Below are 19,260 nucleotides of genomic sequence, written 5' to 3' on the forward strand. Positions count from 1 at the left end.
TTATATGACCAAGCAAATACCACATGACCAAACTCTGCTCCCTCACCAGAACCAAACGGCAACAAGATGGTAATAAATATCGGTTATTATCTGCCCAGTTTTATTTATACAGATACGAATATGTTTAAAAAAAGTACTATTGGACGATACCGATGTTGGTGTTAATATCGTGAATCATTAATTCTTAGATTTTGCGTGGTTTGGAACTAATTAATTATATATATTTTTGGGCCGTTTTCAAGTAATGTATTGATAATGGCGTAACAATGCCAGTTCTCCATCTCAAAGACCAATAAACTTTAATTTAAGAAAACTTCTCATTGGAAGTGGAAGACATTTTAAATATCCAAAATAAAACACAACCAAAAACAATAAATTAAACTGAAATAAAAAAACTCACACACAATTGAAACCATAAATAACATGTATTATGAATTCTCGGTAAAGAAAATTCCCAGTCAAATATTATGAATTTTCAGAATAGAAAGGATCAGTAATTGCTTTACTTTGACTGGGCCCTTCTAACACACAGATTGCGTAACTTAACTAAGTTTTCAGGCGAAATAAACCCCACGTGATTGCCTCCGAGATCTCATTTCGAGTCGGATTATTTACATTGTATAATCTTCTCATAAATGGAGTGCTCTGGCTCTCTGTTGACTAATTACTGTGCAACCCACGGGCCCCAATTAGCCCGGTCGGACTTTGGATCGATGTCTCGCTGTTTACTCATTCTCTTGGTTTAGCTGCTGAAGGTGCAGCAGAACGAGAAGAGCTTCTCGTCTGCGTCTCTTGTCTTGCTTTCGATGAGGAGTGGAGGAGGTGAAGCGAGAGCTAGCAGTGCGCTGGGGTTGTGGATTCCTACAAATTGTCCGGATGAAGAGACACTCACGTTTCACATGGCTCATCATCTCTTCTCATCTCCACACTCTGTTACACATCTTTTTATTTACCGTCACCCTCCTCCCCTTATTCCTCTCTGTTCAACTCTTCTCTTTCTCTCTGTGCCTCAGTTGCATTTACTTCCCCCAGTTTTCTTTTTTTGTCCCTCTCCCCCAGGTCCAGGATCAGTGGCATCTAATGCTTTCCACTCCGGCTGATTAAGTCGGCACATGTACCCTCTTTACATTATCGCCAGCACACATACACACTGGTGCACCGGCGTCCCTGTGGAGCTAATCAGCCCTACTCTTAGTACTCCGTCTCTCTCCCTCTCTCACTTTCCGCAACACCACTCCAGACCTAATGAAAAAACATGAGCTTTGAGAAAAACCAAGCCCAGACGGACAGATAGAAGAAACACTTAAAAGAAGGAGTAGCTGCAAATAGAGAAAGCAAATGAGTTATAAAAAAGACCAGGTTAGCGATGCGAATTGTTTCCAGTCGATTCCAGGTTCTTTCTTGGATATAACCGAAACATTTAAAATTCAGATTCACTCGGTTAGCAGCTAAACACTGACAGTTTCCAACTGTAGCCAAATGGACGGGTAGCACTGTGATACACCTGGGTATTGCATAGCTTCAGTCGCATTTGTATTGACTGAGAGGCCCACCTCCTGATGTGTGTGTATCAAAAAAGAGAAGTGCCACATTGAGTGAATGATTTGGAACAAACCCAGACTGAGGGCCGTCTGCCGTGCGTTCGAATGAGACAATGTGGCGAAGGGAAAGGAAAGGGCGACAACCGGTGCCTGATTACAAAGATGAAGACTTCCTTCAGGAGCCTCCCCTGCCTCGGCGGTCTAATGAGAAGCCGCTTCTGTTGGCAGGTGTGAGAGCTGGCAGCTCATAACGTCCTGTGGAGAAGAACAAAAAAGATGCTGGGGAAAGAGGAGGAGCTCAAAAGAGATGGAAGACGCGTGGAAGAAACCGAAGGGATCCGAGCCCGAACGAAAAAGCAGACCTGATGCATACGATCAATTTGAAGGTTCGTGTGTATTGATGATTTGCGCTTGAGAGACTCGCTGTGTTACCTGCATGCGGCGAGCAGAGACACTGAATCATTACAATAAGCTGGGGGGACCTGAACATGCATTGGCTCAAATCGATCTCCATTAAAGCGAAGAACGGCGGGAGGCAGCCAAGCTGTTGGGCTGCGGTCAGATCGTGTTGCCCGCCCTGAGATCAAGTACAAATTAAAGGGGTTTATTCATCAGCTGCTGCTTGTTGACAGTCAAGTCCAGTTTTTTTTAGAACACAATAGAATGTTTGTTTTTTAATACATGTTCAATCACCTTAACTTTAATATTCCTAAAGAAAATTAATGGAAACTAGTTAACTTCAGTTAGTAAATTCAGTCTACCTGTATATAATTTAGGGTGTTTTCACACGTGATAATCCAGTAGACTGTTTGATCAGGGACCAAAATTGTAACATTTTTCATAATTTCAGATGCTGATGTTCAGTTTCACACGTCCAAATATGAATTCGGACCTTAACCAGAGTTCACGTTCATTGAATCAAGAACCACGTTTTTTGGCAGACCAGAGTTTACAGTTTTGGTTCGCATCAGAGTTCAATTGTGCATTCACATCTCCCCAAACAAACCGGACTTTCTAGGCAACCGACCCAGTTTGTTTAAACCAGACTAAACCGGGCTGATGTGAATCCACCCTTAAACTATGAAAGCTTAAAACAAATTTAGGGTCTTAAAATAACTTTCCAAGTTGTGAACTTATTATCGTTGGTATTAAAAAGTTCATGTTTGGTTGAATGCCGGCGTTTGCCGTCCAGACGTAAACGGTTTCAGTGTTGTGTGAAGTCGGCCATGCCAAGGGCAGTGGAAGGTCTCTGTTCCTGTTCTGACTCTACTGTATTATTACAGTGTTTGCATTGCGACGTGCATGAACTTGAAGGAGACCTGCAGTGTAAATTAATACAACCTCGTCATGCTGCAAATTCCTCTATAGCGATGCAAATAGAAACTTGAAAAGAGCTCATTTCCCATGACTAATCTACAAGAAAAGTCTTCCTGAAAGAGGGGAAAAAAAGCACACTCTGTTTTGGGGCCCTTGGGCACTTGGAATATTCATTTATTTGAGAGGAATTTACATGGAGCTTGCTGTTTGTGAGGCATGCATGCTGCAAATGCACAACTAAACAAAAGAATAGCGATATGAATGAACATTTGCAAGTAAGAAATGGAGCAAGTTGAGCAAAAAGCCGAGCTCTCTTGCATCGGTCTAATTTCTGAAACGACAAAGAAAACAAAAAAACAGAGTTCTTTGTGCTCTCCTGCTGCCCTCAGCACATTCCCTCTTCAAGAGACACCCCTTTTTCAGTGTGTTCAGGTTAATGTAGCTTCCCTCAGTTACCCAAAAGGCTGCTTCTCCTCCCCATCCTCATCGGTTGACTCAACGTCTAGAAAAAATCGAGCTGAAGCTCCGCCTTTCATTAATAAAACTCATGCCATGTTCACTTTGAAGTTCTAATTTATGTTCCAATAAACTTTGTCGCAGCCTCACAGAAAGACTTTCTTGGTAAAAAAATATAGATTTATTGACGATCTTATCGGAGCGTGTCACCTCTTGTCCCTCGGTGTTTGAAACTCTGTGGTTTGGCAAAGCACTGCCCTGGCTTTTCTTCTAAACAACACACTTTCTCGAGGCTTTTGCTCGTCTTTGTCTTCCACATAGGTACTGTGGCAGAAAGTAGTTTCCCAAAAGGAATTTTACTGTTATTTTAAAGCTACTAAACCTTTGTTTTTATGCTTTTAATAGCATAAATGGCATCTACTGAGCTCCCTGTTGGATTCAGTAGCGAGTCTTGCCTGTAGTAAAGAACTTTTTTTTTCTCTCTAGTTTTGCATAAATGCATTGAGTTGTGGTTTGTGTGCAGTTCTCATTCTGCTGTAGCCATATTAAGCAAAGTAAAATTATGTCAGTATTCATAAATCAACCAGTCTTGCTCTGTGGAAAGCTAAATAAGAAATCCTTATCTTCCTGAGAACAATATGCGCCATATTAAAAGATGAAATGGGAAAATTTTATATGCATTTCCAAACATCTAATTAATCTAAACCAAAAACTAAAAACCATACAAACACAGATTGACTAAAAGACAACAACGACACCAATGAATTTGCAATCTGCTCGGTAAAGTGCTGATTAATAACATAGCAAAAAATCTGCTACATGAGTTAAAACTAACTCAAGCCAAACATTTATCAGGGTTATACCGGTTACCCACAATTTCAAAAGAACAGCATTTATTTATTTCATAATATTAAGCTTTTGTTGTATACTACCAAAGTGCTTTACAGGACATCAAAAAAAAATAAGAGCAAAAACCTTTTAGTTTTGCTAAAAAAAAAAAAAAAAAAAAAAGAGACCTTCATATCATAAGCACTTAAAAGCATTTCATAAGAAAAAAAAAAAAGTAAAAATGCAAATGTAAATTCAATCTCACACTTAAATCACTCAGCTGTGATCTCGTAAACCGTTTACTGGAGTCTCTGATTAAAAGCTGCACTAAACTGGGTTTTCGTTTGTGCCTTAAAGGAGCCTTGAATTACAATACTGTTTGTGTCCATCGCCCTCGCTCATGCTTGTAATTCATACCGTCTACTATGAAAGTTGAAGCTGGCTGATTTTTGAACTTGTGTTTAGCTCGCAGGGCTTCATGCAGCCTGCAGTAAAAATCGATGTGTTGAGAAACGGAGTTAGTTATTGTTAGTAGATGTGCAAAAGGGCTTCTAGGCAGAGGCCAGCCGCTTTTAACTATAGGAGCCTGCTGCTGTTGTTGACTGTGTACCACAAACGTTCAAATGTAAAATTGTAAAAATAGGAACCCATTTCCTAATAAGCAGATTCAATCAATCTTGACAATTTGTTTTAATCCTTCCTTTTAGTAGGAAGATATTCAGTGTTTTTCATTACGCTAATGCTACTTATCCTTTTATTTATTAGTCGTTTTTTTTGTTGACTAAAATGTAGAAATGTTTGGCTTTTGTTTTCATAATATTTAAGATTCTATTGATTTTTACCACAAATCTGTGATGGTATTTTTTTTATGAGGTGATGAAATTCTCTCTCCCGTTTCTATAAGAACTAGTTTCTTAACAATAGCTTTTTTTTCTTTTTGACTAGTAAATCATGTTACTAAATTGCTCTTCAACTCTTCCAGTCTTATAAACCAAGTCCTTGCAAAGTCCAGCATATACATTTCTACAAAACGGCATTGCTTTTGTCATTGTTTTCTTGCCAATCTTACCATTAACTGGAGCTTTTTGCAATACATGTTAGATGCACAGTGATTTATGGGTCTTATGTTGCAGAACTGAGCTAAATGGCTAAAAAATGGAGCTAACCTTCAGCAGGTTTGTTAATACTACTTTAGCTAACTGTTAGCATGTTAACTAATACTCTACAAAACATGCTGAAGGTTTGCTAAACCAAAATTAGCTAACATTCGAGAGGTTAGCCAATACTACTTTACTCAACCTTCAGCACGTTAGCTAATATTGCTTTATCTAATCTAAAAGTTTCTGCTTTTGTCTTCCTCTTATATAATTTGAAGCACCACACTGTCACTGAAAATAGCTAATTTTGAGTCGTCTTCACTCAGAAATCACTTCCACACTGAAGAGTGTAATTGTTATGACCTAATATTGCTCAGGTTTGATCTTTTTCTTTGGGTTTCTGACTGAATCGTTGCTCGTCAGGGTCAGTAAAGCTGAAAAAAGTTTGATTACCCACAACAAGCAGTTCCTCTCTTTATGCTCCATACATGTATATTAGATGTTATAGTGTTAGAAGTTGCTTTAATGTGTAGACATAAAATAGAGAGGAGAATATCCCCAGGATTTTATTGGCCTCCTCATTCAGGTGGAAGAATTAAAACTTTGTTTTTCAGGAAATTGCAAACGGTCTTATCAGAATCTGATCCAAGGCTTTTAAAAATACAATAATAAGAAACCTATATGGTTTTAATAGTAGAGAAACATCATAAAAGTCCTAAAGATCACAGACACTCTGCAACAGGTACCTGTCAGTGTTGGAACATTCTAGGATCTTATAGCGCACTGTCTGGCTCGGATGTCTGGAGCTGCTGGTTTTTATAGATTGACATTTCTGGACCCCGAAGTTGAATTTTCCCTCCCTGGTCTGTAAATGACTGACACTTGAACTTCTCTTAACACTTCTCCAGAGAATGGAAAGTCAGGAGTTCTTTTTTTTTTTCCCCTCACTTGCCGTCTTTCTAAAGTTGAAATTTAATTTGATTTTGTTTTTTCTTGCAGGTTTGTATTGTTGCTTTTAACCAACTTGTTTTGCTTGTGTGTGTGTCTGTGCTGCAGATCTGATCCACTGCACCAATGAGATGAACGTGAACATTCCCCAGCTGGCAGACACTCTTTTCGAGAGAACAGCTAACTCAAGCTGGGTGGTGGTCTTCAAAGCCCTCATTACCACCCACCACCTCATGATGTACGGCAACGAGGTATGGGACACACACACACACACACACACACACACACACACACACACACACACACACAAAAACCCCTCCAGGGCCGTCTGTGCAGGCTACATCAATAAGCAGCGTTATTACTCAACTCTGTCTGGCATGTTCGTAAATACAAACGCATTAGGATGTTTTATTCATGTCCGCGTCGTTGGTTTGATCAGAAGGAAAGCCGACGTGTGTGGGATCGAGACGGCACACGGAGGAACCAAGGACTCGCGCGACGGACACAAAGCTCGGAGTGATTGAAACGGCTCCGGAGTGCGCAGAAATTAATTGGCTCAGTGCGAGCTAACGGCAAGATGAGGAGACGGGGATGGAAGCAAATGAATAATCAAGCGAATTAGCTTCAGAAAAAAAAACACTGCTGGAAAGATAGACGGACCCGTCGCCCTTTCTGTAATCTGGCATAAAAATTCAGCTACATGGTCTGTCCTTATTTGTCTTCCTTACTCTGCAGTGCGTAGAGAAAGTCTTCACGCCTGTTGAGCAATTTATTTTGTCTGGTTGCAACTATGAATGCACGGCACCGACATCGATTTTACCTGATATTAGTTGGCTTTTAACATATCGATCAGATAAATCTCTGCCGGTATAAACAACCAATATTTATTTATCTTTTTGTCATCTGTTTCTCTTCACTTTTGTTTAACCCTGACTGTGTCGAAACGGTTGTGAAAAATACACGCAACTTCTGTAAATATTGGTTTCTGTCCAAAACGGCTACTTTAATATCGGATGTTGATATTGGCCCAAATTTTCATATCGATGCTTCTCTGGTTGCAATCACAAACTTTTTGTTTTAGGCGACAGACCAACGCAACTAACACGGCGACGAACAATTATTTCAATATTCAATTATTCTATTGATTATTTGTGACAATTAATGGATTAATCGTGTAATCATTTAACTAAAGCTTTTTTTATTCAATATGAGAAATGCACCAAAATGCAAATAAACAAATGCAATTCCTTTTTAATAAAAAAAATGAAAAAAAATTTCTGCCTGAAATGCAAGAACATGACATTTATTTTTGTGTATTTTTTATCTTTTGTAACAAATTATTTCTTTTGTACAGTTTAGCCTTAAGCACTGCTGTCTTTTTTCTTTCTTTTTTTTGCAAAATGGCGTGTTTTTGAATCTTTATGCTCCTGTTTACAATTAATCGCTAAATTAGTTGATATGCCACTAACTGATTAATCATGAATAATATGACTTATTGTTTCTGCCCTAGCTTAAATAAAATCCAGTAGAACTACGGGTGCACCGATTGCAGAGTTCTGGCCGATCACTGGTACTGATATTTTTTAAATAAAAAAAAAAAGCCTGAACTACCAATTTTGAGAGATGCCGATATTTTAAACTGTTTTTGTTTTTTCCTGAAAAGTTATTAAACTTATAAACAAAGTCTCTTGTTCTTTACCCCTAAATACAGCCCGTAAAGGAGATATTTGCATTTTTTAAAATTATTTTCTAATTTATTAAAGCAGATCTTCACATTACATATTCCAGTTTGCATTTTTAGTGAACTTCAAGTTTGCAGCCAGTTAATTATTCAAACCGTTCCCCTTGAGAGACAACAGGTTTCGCACGTCGTGTCTTTACGTAATGTCAACTTTAATATTCAGATGAATTCGTGGCGTTATAGTACTACGTCTCTGTGAAAACAGCAGTGGAAGCTCGACGCCGCTTTGTCTAAATGCTGTTGTCACTGCGACACGCCGTTTCACCCAGACAGACCAAACACAGTCGTGCTTTTCAGCGGTTATCGTGAACCACCTGCTGGATTCAGCAAGTGGAATAACAGCGAACAGTCACAAACATCACACACCTGCTTCTTTTGTTTTCCTTATTCATTATGGAATGAGGGGATTTTACAAAAACCATTAAGTGCTACTGCAGACATGAATATAAATTTGGAAGTAGAGCAGTATTTTCCAAGCACAGAGTGAATGGATTAACTAAAAAAATAAAATAAAAAAACGGAAGGTTTTGGAGACGTAAAGCATTCCGGTTTTGGTAAGCTGCAGATATTCTTTGATCTGTTTGGACTTCATTGCGTTTATCTGGATCAGCCTGTGCTAGCTTGTCAGCATGGTGGCTTTTTCAAATAAGATTTTTGCTGGAAAATAGACATAATTAGATTCCTCTGAATGTCCGACTATCTCCTTTAAAGGAAGCCCATTGTGCAGAAGATTTCTATTCTGACAGTGTGACTCACTGAATATAAAACCACTGGATCAAGCCTGGCGATTGGCCGTTCATATTAATACATCCTTTCTTCTGCTTTTGGTGGATTACTGTATCGAAAAATTCCCCTTTTGGGATTAGGAATCGGCCCACAACAAAGTGATGTCACTGAAGTTGAGCTCATTGCTCAGACCTACTGCGGTAGTTTTTACTGATGAGGCTTTCATCACCAGGCTCATTTCTGGGAAACTCCTGCAAAGTAAATTGATAAAAATGAACTATAAACTATGCACAAAAATAATAATAAAAAAATAACTTGGTATAGGCAGCTATCAGATCTGGTGTTGAGTGTTTTATAGCTGAATTGGGTTGAAGTTATGATTATTTATCTGGTGCAGATTTAAATTTAGACCCATTTGCCTTTTCCACAAGATGTAAAGCAATAATACAAAGATATAATCGCCAAACAAACCAGTTCTTTTTCAGATCATGTCAACAGACATAAGCTTTAATTCAGATTTGTGTTGCTTTTGTACTTAAAAACTGGTATGTAAAATAGGTGCCAATGAATTGCACACCTAGGCATGGGCTGGTAGCTTAAAAAGTCAATTTCAAAACCACTTAAAGTTTAAATTTTATATGGTGAGCAGACAAAAAGTCCCTTTTCCAATTATGTTGCTGTTAGCCGTTAGTCACCTGTGAATCATGCCTTAATTAGGAAAAACAAAAATATTTAGAGGGATTACTATATCTGTTTAAAAACAAACTAATTCAGGAACTTTGTCCCGCAGCACAAAATAAAATCTAGCACTAAGATGTTGCTTTATGAAGCAAATGTTAGCAATACGCTGCAAATGTTAGCATGACTGTTGGTTGAATTAAAAGGTCTTTCAGTAAGGCTAGGGCAAGGAGACATTTCTAATAAATTAGCTTTCTGTAGCTCGCCACTCTTCCACGCATTAATCTGCAGAGAGCAGAAAAACAAGACATTTTTTAATAGTGAGCACATTTTACTCTTTCCTGTTAGTAAATTCAGTAGACATTTTACAAAAATATTTAGTTATCATCCTCCGTAGTTTTTTCTGCTGCATTTTAATGCGGCAACGCAACAAGTAATCCTGTGTATAAATGATCCAACATTTATTTTTCACAGATATAAGGATCCTTTATCCATAGTTTTCACACACATACATACATAAAAAAATTCAATTAAATTTCTGTAGCTGTCAGTTTTTTTTAAGTGCCTAACATGCTAAGAAAACAACAATAAAAATTAGGGGAAAATGCTACTACGTTACATGGCCTTAAAAGCCTGTCTAAAGAAATAAGTCTTCAGTTTAGTCTTAAAGTTTAGTCAGAGGTGGTGCGACGGTCTGGAGGGAGTTTGTTCCAGAGTCCTGGTGTTGCCAGCTTCTCATCCCAAAGCTTCAGCATTGTTCTTGGGACATCTAATAAAAGTTGATTTGATGACCTCAGGGATCGCTCATATACAGGAAGACTTAAAAGGTCACATAAATCTGGTGGGGCAAGGCCGTTAAGAGCTTTAAAATCAAACGGTAAGACTTTAAGATCAATTCCAAAATGGACAGGGCGCCAACGAAAAGAAGGGCGGGTTGAAGTCGTCGTTGAGACTGAGGGACGTCATAAACATGAAGTCCAAGATAATGTGAAGTTTATTACAATAATCGAGCCTGGGATTTGCAAACATGTGAATGGACCTTCTCTAAATCGGTGCGTTTTCGCCAGTCAATTTGAGGTTGAAAATACTTCCACTCATACTAATCTTGTGATTGAGAGAAGAGTGTAGCGCTTCAGGAGCCAGCTGACCGGCAGTGTGCAGCTGTAGGAGCAGTACAATAAAGTTTAGAAGATTTGAAATATTAACTCTTTAAAACCTGGTGTAAAAACCTTGCTTTAATGATCGTCAACAGTGACGATCAACACGCTCAACTGTGTTATTTATGAGCCTCTAATTGGAAATAACTCATGATTAAATTATTTATTTTTAATTTTTTTTATTTGAAAACTTATTTTTGTCATTTTAACCTTACGACCGACTTCAGTATGGTCCAGTTCTTGTACAGGCTGCAGTCTATTCGGTTTGATGCGTTTGGCCTCCAGCTTCCTTTCGACGATGGCGGCAGACCTTGCAGAGCATCATCAGATCAGCTTGATAAGTTTGTGTTTGGAGCTCAAGGCTGAGCCGAACCACCTCCTCTACGTTCCGGACATCATTACAGAACAGGCCCGCAAAGCGAAGTGAAAAGGAAAAGAGAAAGGAGATACTGACTGGGATTTTAAGTAACTTTAGTTCTGGGACTTTTTTTTCCTCCCTTCTCTTCCCCATTTGGATTTGTTGTATATTTTAATTTCAATCTGATGTCGGTCGGTGTCCCCAAAGAGTGGGTGCGGACACGCCACAGCTCTCCGTTTCGTTGTGTGCCAGCCTGCTGAAAACCAGAAGTTGTTACAAGCGCAAACATTACGTAATCCTAACAACCCCCTCTGTCTGATAAGAGATCTTAATCACAAACTATAAAACAAAAACAACTCTGCTCTCGTGAAGACCACAAACAAAAACGGGACAAACCCCAACGTGAGTGAAGTTGCCACACTTAAGCAAGCAGAGCCCCGTAACGCCGACACGCCCCGCCAAGCGCATTCCTTTTAATTTCCTCCAATTTGGAGAAGCATTCCTTCCCTTTTTTAGACGGGGGTCCGCTCCAGTCCACGTTGCATAACGCTTCCTTTTGATGTCTCTCCGTTTTATTGCGTTAACATAAATTTTCTCTGAAAAGAGGAAGAGCCGAGTGTGAGATTGTTGCAGCTGATCCAACCGAGCGCCAAAACAGCCACTGCTTTTAAATTTTTTTATTTTTTTTTTTACTTTCGTCTCAGATGTTGTGTTCGTGCTCTGAGACCAAGCAGAGCCTTTGAATGATGACGGATAGATAAGCCATGGTTCCCACAATCATGGCGTCGTTGTCGTCCCTCTATCCCAGAAAAGGATTGCTCAGACTCTGGAAATTCCTGCAACCGTTTTTTTTTTTTTTTTTTTTTTTTTTAAGATAAATGAAATCATGCTAAGTAGGTCACTGCAGCACATCAGGAAGTGGCTGAGAGGTATTCCCGAACTGTCGGCTGATTTCTCTCCGAATCATCGCTGCAGATTGAACCTTTTGATTCTGTGTCACACTGTGCCTCCACACTGATTGCGGCGCTACGCTAATTGCCTTCTTCGGCGTTCAGCACCCCAGCAGCTGATAATCGCAGAGTCTTACTGCGCTGATTGAGCTGTGATAGATGATTACTAATCTGCTTTATTTAAGAAAACCCGTTGGGATCCTTTTCTCTTAATCTAGATTTATTGTTTACCATTTATTTTTTGATTTATTACCGCTGCAGGCTGGCGAATTTAAAGCAACGCGTCAAATATTCCCATTCGCAGCTCAAACTGCTGCATTGTTCAATACGGGTTATTATTTCACTTGGCCTGTTGAAGGTAGATAAGGCAAATCTTTGAATACCAAACGTATATTGGGCAGTTCTATAATCTTGTTCTACAAATTAAAGGCAAGAGGCCATGTAAGCATTAATAATTCAGCTGCCACGCACATTTAAAATGCAGTATTTCATCACCGATGCACTGCTGCTGCACTTATTAAATGTAGGAGCTAACTATGTGTGCAGTGCAGTAATTGAGAAAATCTCGCAGCCTCGGTATGCTGCGGCTGGTTTCTGTTTCAGAGGCCGGTAAGTGATGATTCAGGCCGTGGCATGTTCCCATCAAGCCTGTCAGGACGGTGGTGCTGACCGAGGCTCAGGGGGCCCGGGGACCCGTGCTCCCTCGCAGTCAGAGCATCCATTATTGTCGAGGCGGAGGGAAAAGAAGCCCGGCAGTAACATTTCCAAACTGCAGACCCTGGGAATTGGGGTCAATAGACTTTATATTTCCCTTAAGGTGGCGATTTGTTGAACAAAACGTGGCCCAGAGCTCTGTCTGGTCAACTCTAATGGAAGTAGAGTTCATTTTAACGAAGAAAAGTCGTCATGTAGGCCACAGACGGCTTATCGTGGATGATGAAGCAAAGCACTGGGTTTTTCCAACCAGGAGGTGCATGCATCTTCAAGAAGTCTTAAATTCATAAAAATGTAAATTTAGCCGTAAATATGTCAAAATTTAAGGTCTTAAATTTTGTTGTGACAGAGCTATTCTGATCTCGTTTATGTAGTTTTTTTATCATGGAACTTTTCTGTCGGGAAAACATTGGAGTCAATCACTGCGTTCTGTGACTTGAGGTGATTGCGGCTACTGCTAGATAGCTATCTTGCTTTTTTTTTGTCATGCCTAAAATGTAAATTTATAAATTTTTTGTGAATATATTTTATGTGCGATGCGACTTTCAATCTGTGCTAGAAAACCTGACATAACTATGTAAAATATGCAATTTTCCTATGTACATTTCTGCCATGATGCAGCTCTTAAATGTTATTGCTAAGTGGTCTGAAAAAGTCTTAACATTGAATTGGTAAAACGTGCAGAAACCCAGTCCAACAGTAAAGACTTTTACTTGGTTACTTCCTGAAGTCACATAACCAAAAGTTTGAGATTCACTTCCTTTTCCTAAGACTTATAAATACTCACAGGGCTTCCAGGGATGAAGGAAACGGTTAAAAGAACTGACTCAAGAATATGTGACAAGGAAGAAGAGCACAAATTAGAGTGAAAGCAGTCACCTTTAAGGAACATGGGCGGGTTGTGATATCAGTCTTAAATTTGATTCATAATAGTCTTAACAAGGTTTTAAAAAGTCCTAAATCTGAGGTCATGAAACCTGAATAGACGCTGTTACAGGCGCTCTTCGTCGGATCTGACGGAGCAATTTTTGAAAAGGTGAATGGGCATAAGTTTCAGTCTGTAGGTTTGCAACGCCCAGAAATGCAGGGAGACTGATTATAAATGCATGCCACACTTATCTGATTATTTAAAAGAAATCCATATGATGGTGACCTTCTAGCTCCCATCCATTTCACTATTCTTCAGTGCTTTGTGGCCGTCTATCACATTAATTCCCATTCATGAAAGTTTTTGGGTTGTATTGTGACAAAACCTGAAAAATGAAACGCCTATGAATACCTGTGCAAAGCACCATGTGCTGCTTTCTCTCCTGCTTGGACTACGCAGCTGCTTTAAATGCATCCAGTTTCCAGCTCGTGTCCTCTCTAATGTATTCAGCTGTGGGCTTTGAAAAAAAAAAAAAAAATAGAACATGGGGATTTGCCATTCAGAGCAAATAGCAGGTGAATTAAGTTTTAATATCCCGTCTTTGCCTTGGATGCCATATTCGTTAAAAGGTTTTCGGACGGTGATTGGAGTAACGGAGAGTTTTTAGTGGCTGTGTGCAGCAGGTATTGATGCTCATTTAGTTTTTCACCTGCAATTCCCCCCCTACCCCTTCTCTCTGTCGTGTAATTCCCCACTGGGACGACTCGGTCGATATCTTTGATGGCAATTTTACTTTTGTGTTGCTATAAACCTTCTTTTCTGCTGCAATCTCACAAGAACGCTGCTGACGGATCAATTATCGCGTTTAACTCCTTGGAGTTTTCGACAGACGGATTAATTTGATCTTTCCACACGAACTAACGGCTGAAGTTTAAATTGTCCAATAACTACATGGAGGCGTTGCGATGAGAGCCTTGACCCGACTCCCTGTCTCGCCTTTGTGCCAGTTCTTATCGTTTGTCAGCTTGTTCCTCTCCTTTCAAAACGTTTTTTTTTTTTTTTTTTTAATTAAAGACCAGTATGTACCAAAAACAATCCAGCAGGAAACTCCAAACAATGACTGCCAGAGCCATTTTCCAGCCACGCTGCTTTTCTGGCTTCCCCCCAGGGAGCCGTCTGGACCCGACCACCGGGGACCGTCCGGCGGTCCGAGGACCGAGATCTGAACGGGGCCCCCAGAGAGGCCGAGAGGAACTAATGGCAAATGGAAAATCAGAAAGTACAGCAGCCATAAAGATGCCGTTTAAAACGGTACTGGAGATAAGTGCTGGAAGACGAGGGAATCGGGTCGTGTTCAGGTCGATGTTATTTTCAAATACTTATTTAAGGCTTAAAAGCACAAAATGTATTCCCCCCCAATAAAAAGACCAAATAAAAAATCATGCAGAATGAGTTGAATTATTGGAGGGAGATTTAATCCAATCAGATCTAATTTTAGTCATAATTCAGTAATAAAACTGTGGGTATAGATTCACAACAATAAAAGTAAATGTTTGGGTATTATTGCACCTTAACTTTTACTTAATTCTATCTCAGGATAAAAAGTTCTGATGGAAGTGACCTATGTGAACATGTATTTGATATAAAAACTTTTAAATAATTACTGACAAATCATTCTCTGTACCTCTTTCTCTACTTTCTTTACTGCTGCTTTTGTCTCAGGAGCAACAAGGTTATGCGATTGCCATCTAGGGTATGGCAAGACCGTTTACTAAATTATTCTGATTGTCGCTTCTGTTTGGAAATATTTTTCTTAATCCCACAGACTGGGTTTTAAGATGGGGGAGAGACTGAAAGAAGGAAGAAGACGAGTTAACTACATATTTATAAATCCATTCTTCCCAGTAATAATGCAAATTTCAAAAATCCAGAAAAAAAACATTCTTCCTTTCCAAAACAAACAGCTGTTTTCATTGCATCCATCTAAAAAATAAAATCTTTTTAAAACTAAAATTCTTACTAGCAGAAACTTGAAACAAAACTCATGTTTCAAATAGAAATTAAGAGATGGGAATGTTTCTGATTATATCTTAAGATGGCTTGCCATACACACTTAAAGCTTCATTCAAAATGAGTTGTTTTAGGGTCTGTTGTCACTTTAAATCCAGTTAAACTGCAGCTGGCCACGCCCCCCTCCTACAGTTATACAACTGTACATCTTTGATAAGCATTAGTAGAGCCTCCTGCACAACCAACAAGAATGCATCAAGAAGTTTCAGGATGGTAAGTCGACAACAAAGCATTTGTCTTCTCCAGCAGGCATTGGTGGGATAACCAGCTGACCAAATATCCTGGAGCTCAATTTGGGTTGCTAGGTAACGGTGCAGTGCCCGTAGGTTGTTACTTAACAATCAAGAGGTTTTTTTTAAATGCTTCGTTTTCCAGACACCGAAAAATATTCACTTTTTGCCAAAAAAAAAAACAACCCAAGCATTTGGGTTGTTTGTAGAAGTCTTAAAAAGCCAAATGGAAGTGCAAAAATTATTTAACTACTTTTTAGCATTGATCTGCCCTTTTAAGGTGAAGAGTGATGGCGCCTTAACCGAAAGCATCATAAAGGGACTTTTCTCTGAGACCTCCAAGCTGTAGCCAACACAAAAACACAACACTTCCACATCGATCATTGACAATCAACAGCTCGGCCTTTACTTAAGCCTTCGGTTTTTATCAACACCTTAATTTCCAGCTGATCCCAAAGGAATAACATTTCAGGCTTCTTTCTAAGCTCTCACGTGAAGAGAAACCTTCACAGCTTTATTTTTTTTCTCACTTTGCTTAGAGACTGCCTAAATCTTCCCCAGACCTTAATGTACCCTCTCCCACAATGCTGTAAAATCTTTTTTTTTTTTTTTTAATGAGTTTGTTTTCAAGGGCATGCTGAAAAAAAAAACTACTACTCATCATCCTTTTCTTCCTGTGTGCAGAGCAGTTCTAAGTGCCAGAGGGGGGAAATTACAGTGTGATTGATTGCGACTCTGTGCATAAGGAATCAAGATAGAGAGCTGTGGTTCTTTACATCGAAACCTCAGGCTGGAAAAGGCGGCGAGCGAGACGGAGGGTGGGATGTCATTCAGGACACAAGGGGAGACTGGCACGTCGGGCTAGGACACCGGCAAAACCGCTGACAACGGCAGGACGCGACGCTTTTCTTTCTTGTCCCACGAAATGTTTCCGCGGACCGGGGGGTGGGGAGGAAAAGAAGTGAATTCAGGCAGAGCTTGCTTGGGCACAACACTGGTCGCTGTGAAAGTTGCAGCCCATTTGTTTCATTGACGTCACAGGAGCAACGTCATCGCCACACTCCCTCTGCACCTTTTTTTTGGGGGGGGAGTGGGAAGGAAAGCGATTGGGGGCACAGGCAGAGGGACAGATTAAAATGAAAATTGTGCGTTTTGTAGGCGTCCGAGTGGAAGAACGCAAGGAGGGAATAAAAAGGTGTAGAAAGTGCTGACTCAGGCGCTCCCGGCCAAAGGAGGACGTTGTTTGCTCGAGCCGCCGTTCAAGGAGGTCACAGTGACCCTTGGCGGCGGTCGCCGATGGTAATTGGGAAAAGCTTAAACGGTGTCGTCGCACACGTGATTTACGTCCACTGCTGGAACACAAACGGAAACGATTAGCAGCACAGGAGAAGATGGATGAAGGATGTGCATCAAGATACCTGCTGTTTAACTTCAGAATATCCTGTCTTTACGAAGTGAAAACTTCATCAATTGAGACATTCTAAAAAAATCCACATAAGCAAGAAAACACATAACATCCATCAATGATGGAATAAAACTTTTTTTTGTTCTTTTCCCACTGAGCTCAGCAGGCGCTAAAGGCCACCAGCCTGCTGGGTCCTACAAGCCAAACACAGATTCTCCCAGTCAGAGGGGCCTGCGTACTGGTTTTGCATTCGCTTCTCAAAATGGACAATTTCTAGTGCAGAGAACTCATGCCTCCTGAACCTTGTCATATTTTGTAACCTTATCGTCACAAACTTCAACGTATTTTATGTGATGGACCAAACCAGAGTAGTGAATAATTGTGTAGTGGAAGAAAAATGGTGCATAATATTGACAGAGGAACGAATGTCAAAGTTTGGATTTTGTAAAAAAAGTTGTGCTTGTGACTGGAGTAATGAGCACTGCAATCCCAGATTCCTAAAAGCAGCTGCTGTTTTATTATGTTACAGACTACAAATGCAATTTTTAGACTAGGGTTGAAACAATTAATCGTGATAAATCAATTATTGAAATAATCTCCAACTAATTTAGTAACGGTATACAGACTCTGAAAATGTGCATTTCCTGAAAGGATAACACCATCAGAGCTGTAATTAGACCAAAACTGTACAAAGATGTATACTTTTTGCATTTAGGCTAATAATCAAAAAGCCTTCTTACCAAAATTCCTCAAGTGGAATAATTTGAGCTTAATCTAATTTAAATTCTTTAAAAAAAAAAAAACTCTTTAAAACAAATAATTTTGTTGTCCAATCATTAAACAGTTGATGCAAAAATTAACCAATTATTCTTACTTAAAAAGGGAGCTGAATTATTTATTTGCATCTATCAATGTAATTCTAATCTTGTTTAAAAAAAAAGGCTTCAGTGGTTAAATGAAAAACCTGAAGAAAAAAAATTGATTAATCATCCGAACAATCAATTACTAAAATAATTGTTAGTTGCATCCCTATTTGAAACAGGGATGCAACTCTCCCAACTCTTTCACAGTCTGTGACTGTGAAAACCCAGTCACAGACCCAGACGTATTTTTCTTTAAAAACGACTTAATAGTGTCATTTTTTTCCCCCCGCTTAAATACTTCACTCTCGGTTGATCCGTTTTGGTTTTATCCAACACCTTTCACTTATCCCTCTATCTCTGACAGGAAACATTCTCGCTGCTTCTTATTTTCCATATCTTTACTTCTCCCGCAGTGAACCCTGCTGTGGCAGGCAGGGGGCCGGTGCTGCCAGTGAATTAATAATGACGCTTGGACTAATCCACAGAATGTGGAATGTTTCCAGTCATATAGGGCAGTATGAATTCTATTTCAGAAGCTATGGGGGTGATTTTCCCCTTAAGGTGCTCTTCGTTTCATGTCTTTTTTTTTTCTTTTTTTTTGTAGTTGTAGGCTCTACTTGTCAGATGTTGCTCTTCAAGGCTGTCCTCAAGTGTCAGGTTTAATTAGAAGAACACTAATTAGCTCTGTGGGTAGCGCTAGTATCCATAATTGAACCCAAACCCTTAAATCTACTGTACCACTGTATTCATTTTGTGGTTAATTGCCAAAACTGGCAGGTTTCTTTGTAGGATATCATAATATTTATTGAAACAAACAAATATTTTTCAGCTCAGAAGTTCAAACGGGGCAAGCATATTCATCGCATCAACAAAGAATGTTGTGGAGTGTGACTCGCTACCTAAAAATACGTAAAACGCCTAAAAGATAACGTTTTGATTGGGATATGCTGCTGCAAGCTGAAACTGCAACAAATGCAATTTCATAACCAGCAGTATTGTGGTTCACAAACTGGGTCACTCTTTGAACCAGTACAGGAACCATTTAGGTTTCTTCTGCTAAGTAGCCATGTCATACAAAGTTGTTTGTTTCTTGAAAAGCAGCTGAAGTTCCAAATTCTTGACGCTGCCGAGAGAAAGCAACTCTAGTGAACAGTTGCTGCGCTAGAGCTATAAATGCCGTTATGTCAGAGCCTTGAGGTAGAAATGTGGAACGTGTCCAAGCCAACTGAGACTTGGAGAGTACTCCGTTTCAAACAAGAGCCAATGAAGTGGTTCCACATCTGCTCTGGAGCCGGTATAGATGAATCGTCTTT

The 19,260-nt window shown here is 39.6% G+C and overlaps 1 protein-coding gene across 2 annotated transcripts in view; it reads left to right on the top strand.

Annotated features, from left to right (window-relative positions):
* LOC103480389 (phosphatidylinositol-binding clathrin assembly protein) overlaps positions 1-19,260 on the top strand; it is a 100,774-nt gene that overhangs the window by 23,306 nt on the left and 58,208 nt on the right. For both annotated transcript variants that reach the window (XM_008435311.2, XM_008435312.2), the window contains exon 2: positions 6,296-6,438. In XM_008435311.2, coding sequence (XP_008433533.1) covers positions 6,296-6,438 — 143 coding nt within the window. The remainder of the gene's footprint in view (positions 1-6,295; positions 6,439-19,260) is intronic.

The sequence above is a fragment of the Poecilia reticulata genome, linkage group LG18 (genome assembly GCF_000633615.1).
Source record: "Poecilia reticulata strain Guanapo linkage group LG18, Guppy_female_1.0+MT, whole genome shotgun sequence".
Classification (NCBI taxonomy): Eukaryota; Metazoa; Chordata; class Actinopteri; order Cyprinodontiformes; family Poeciliidae; genus Poecilia; species Poecilia reticulata.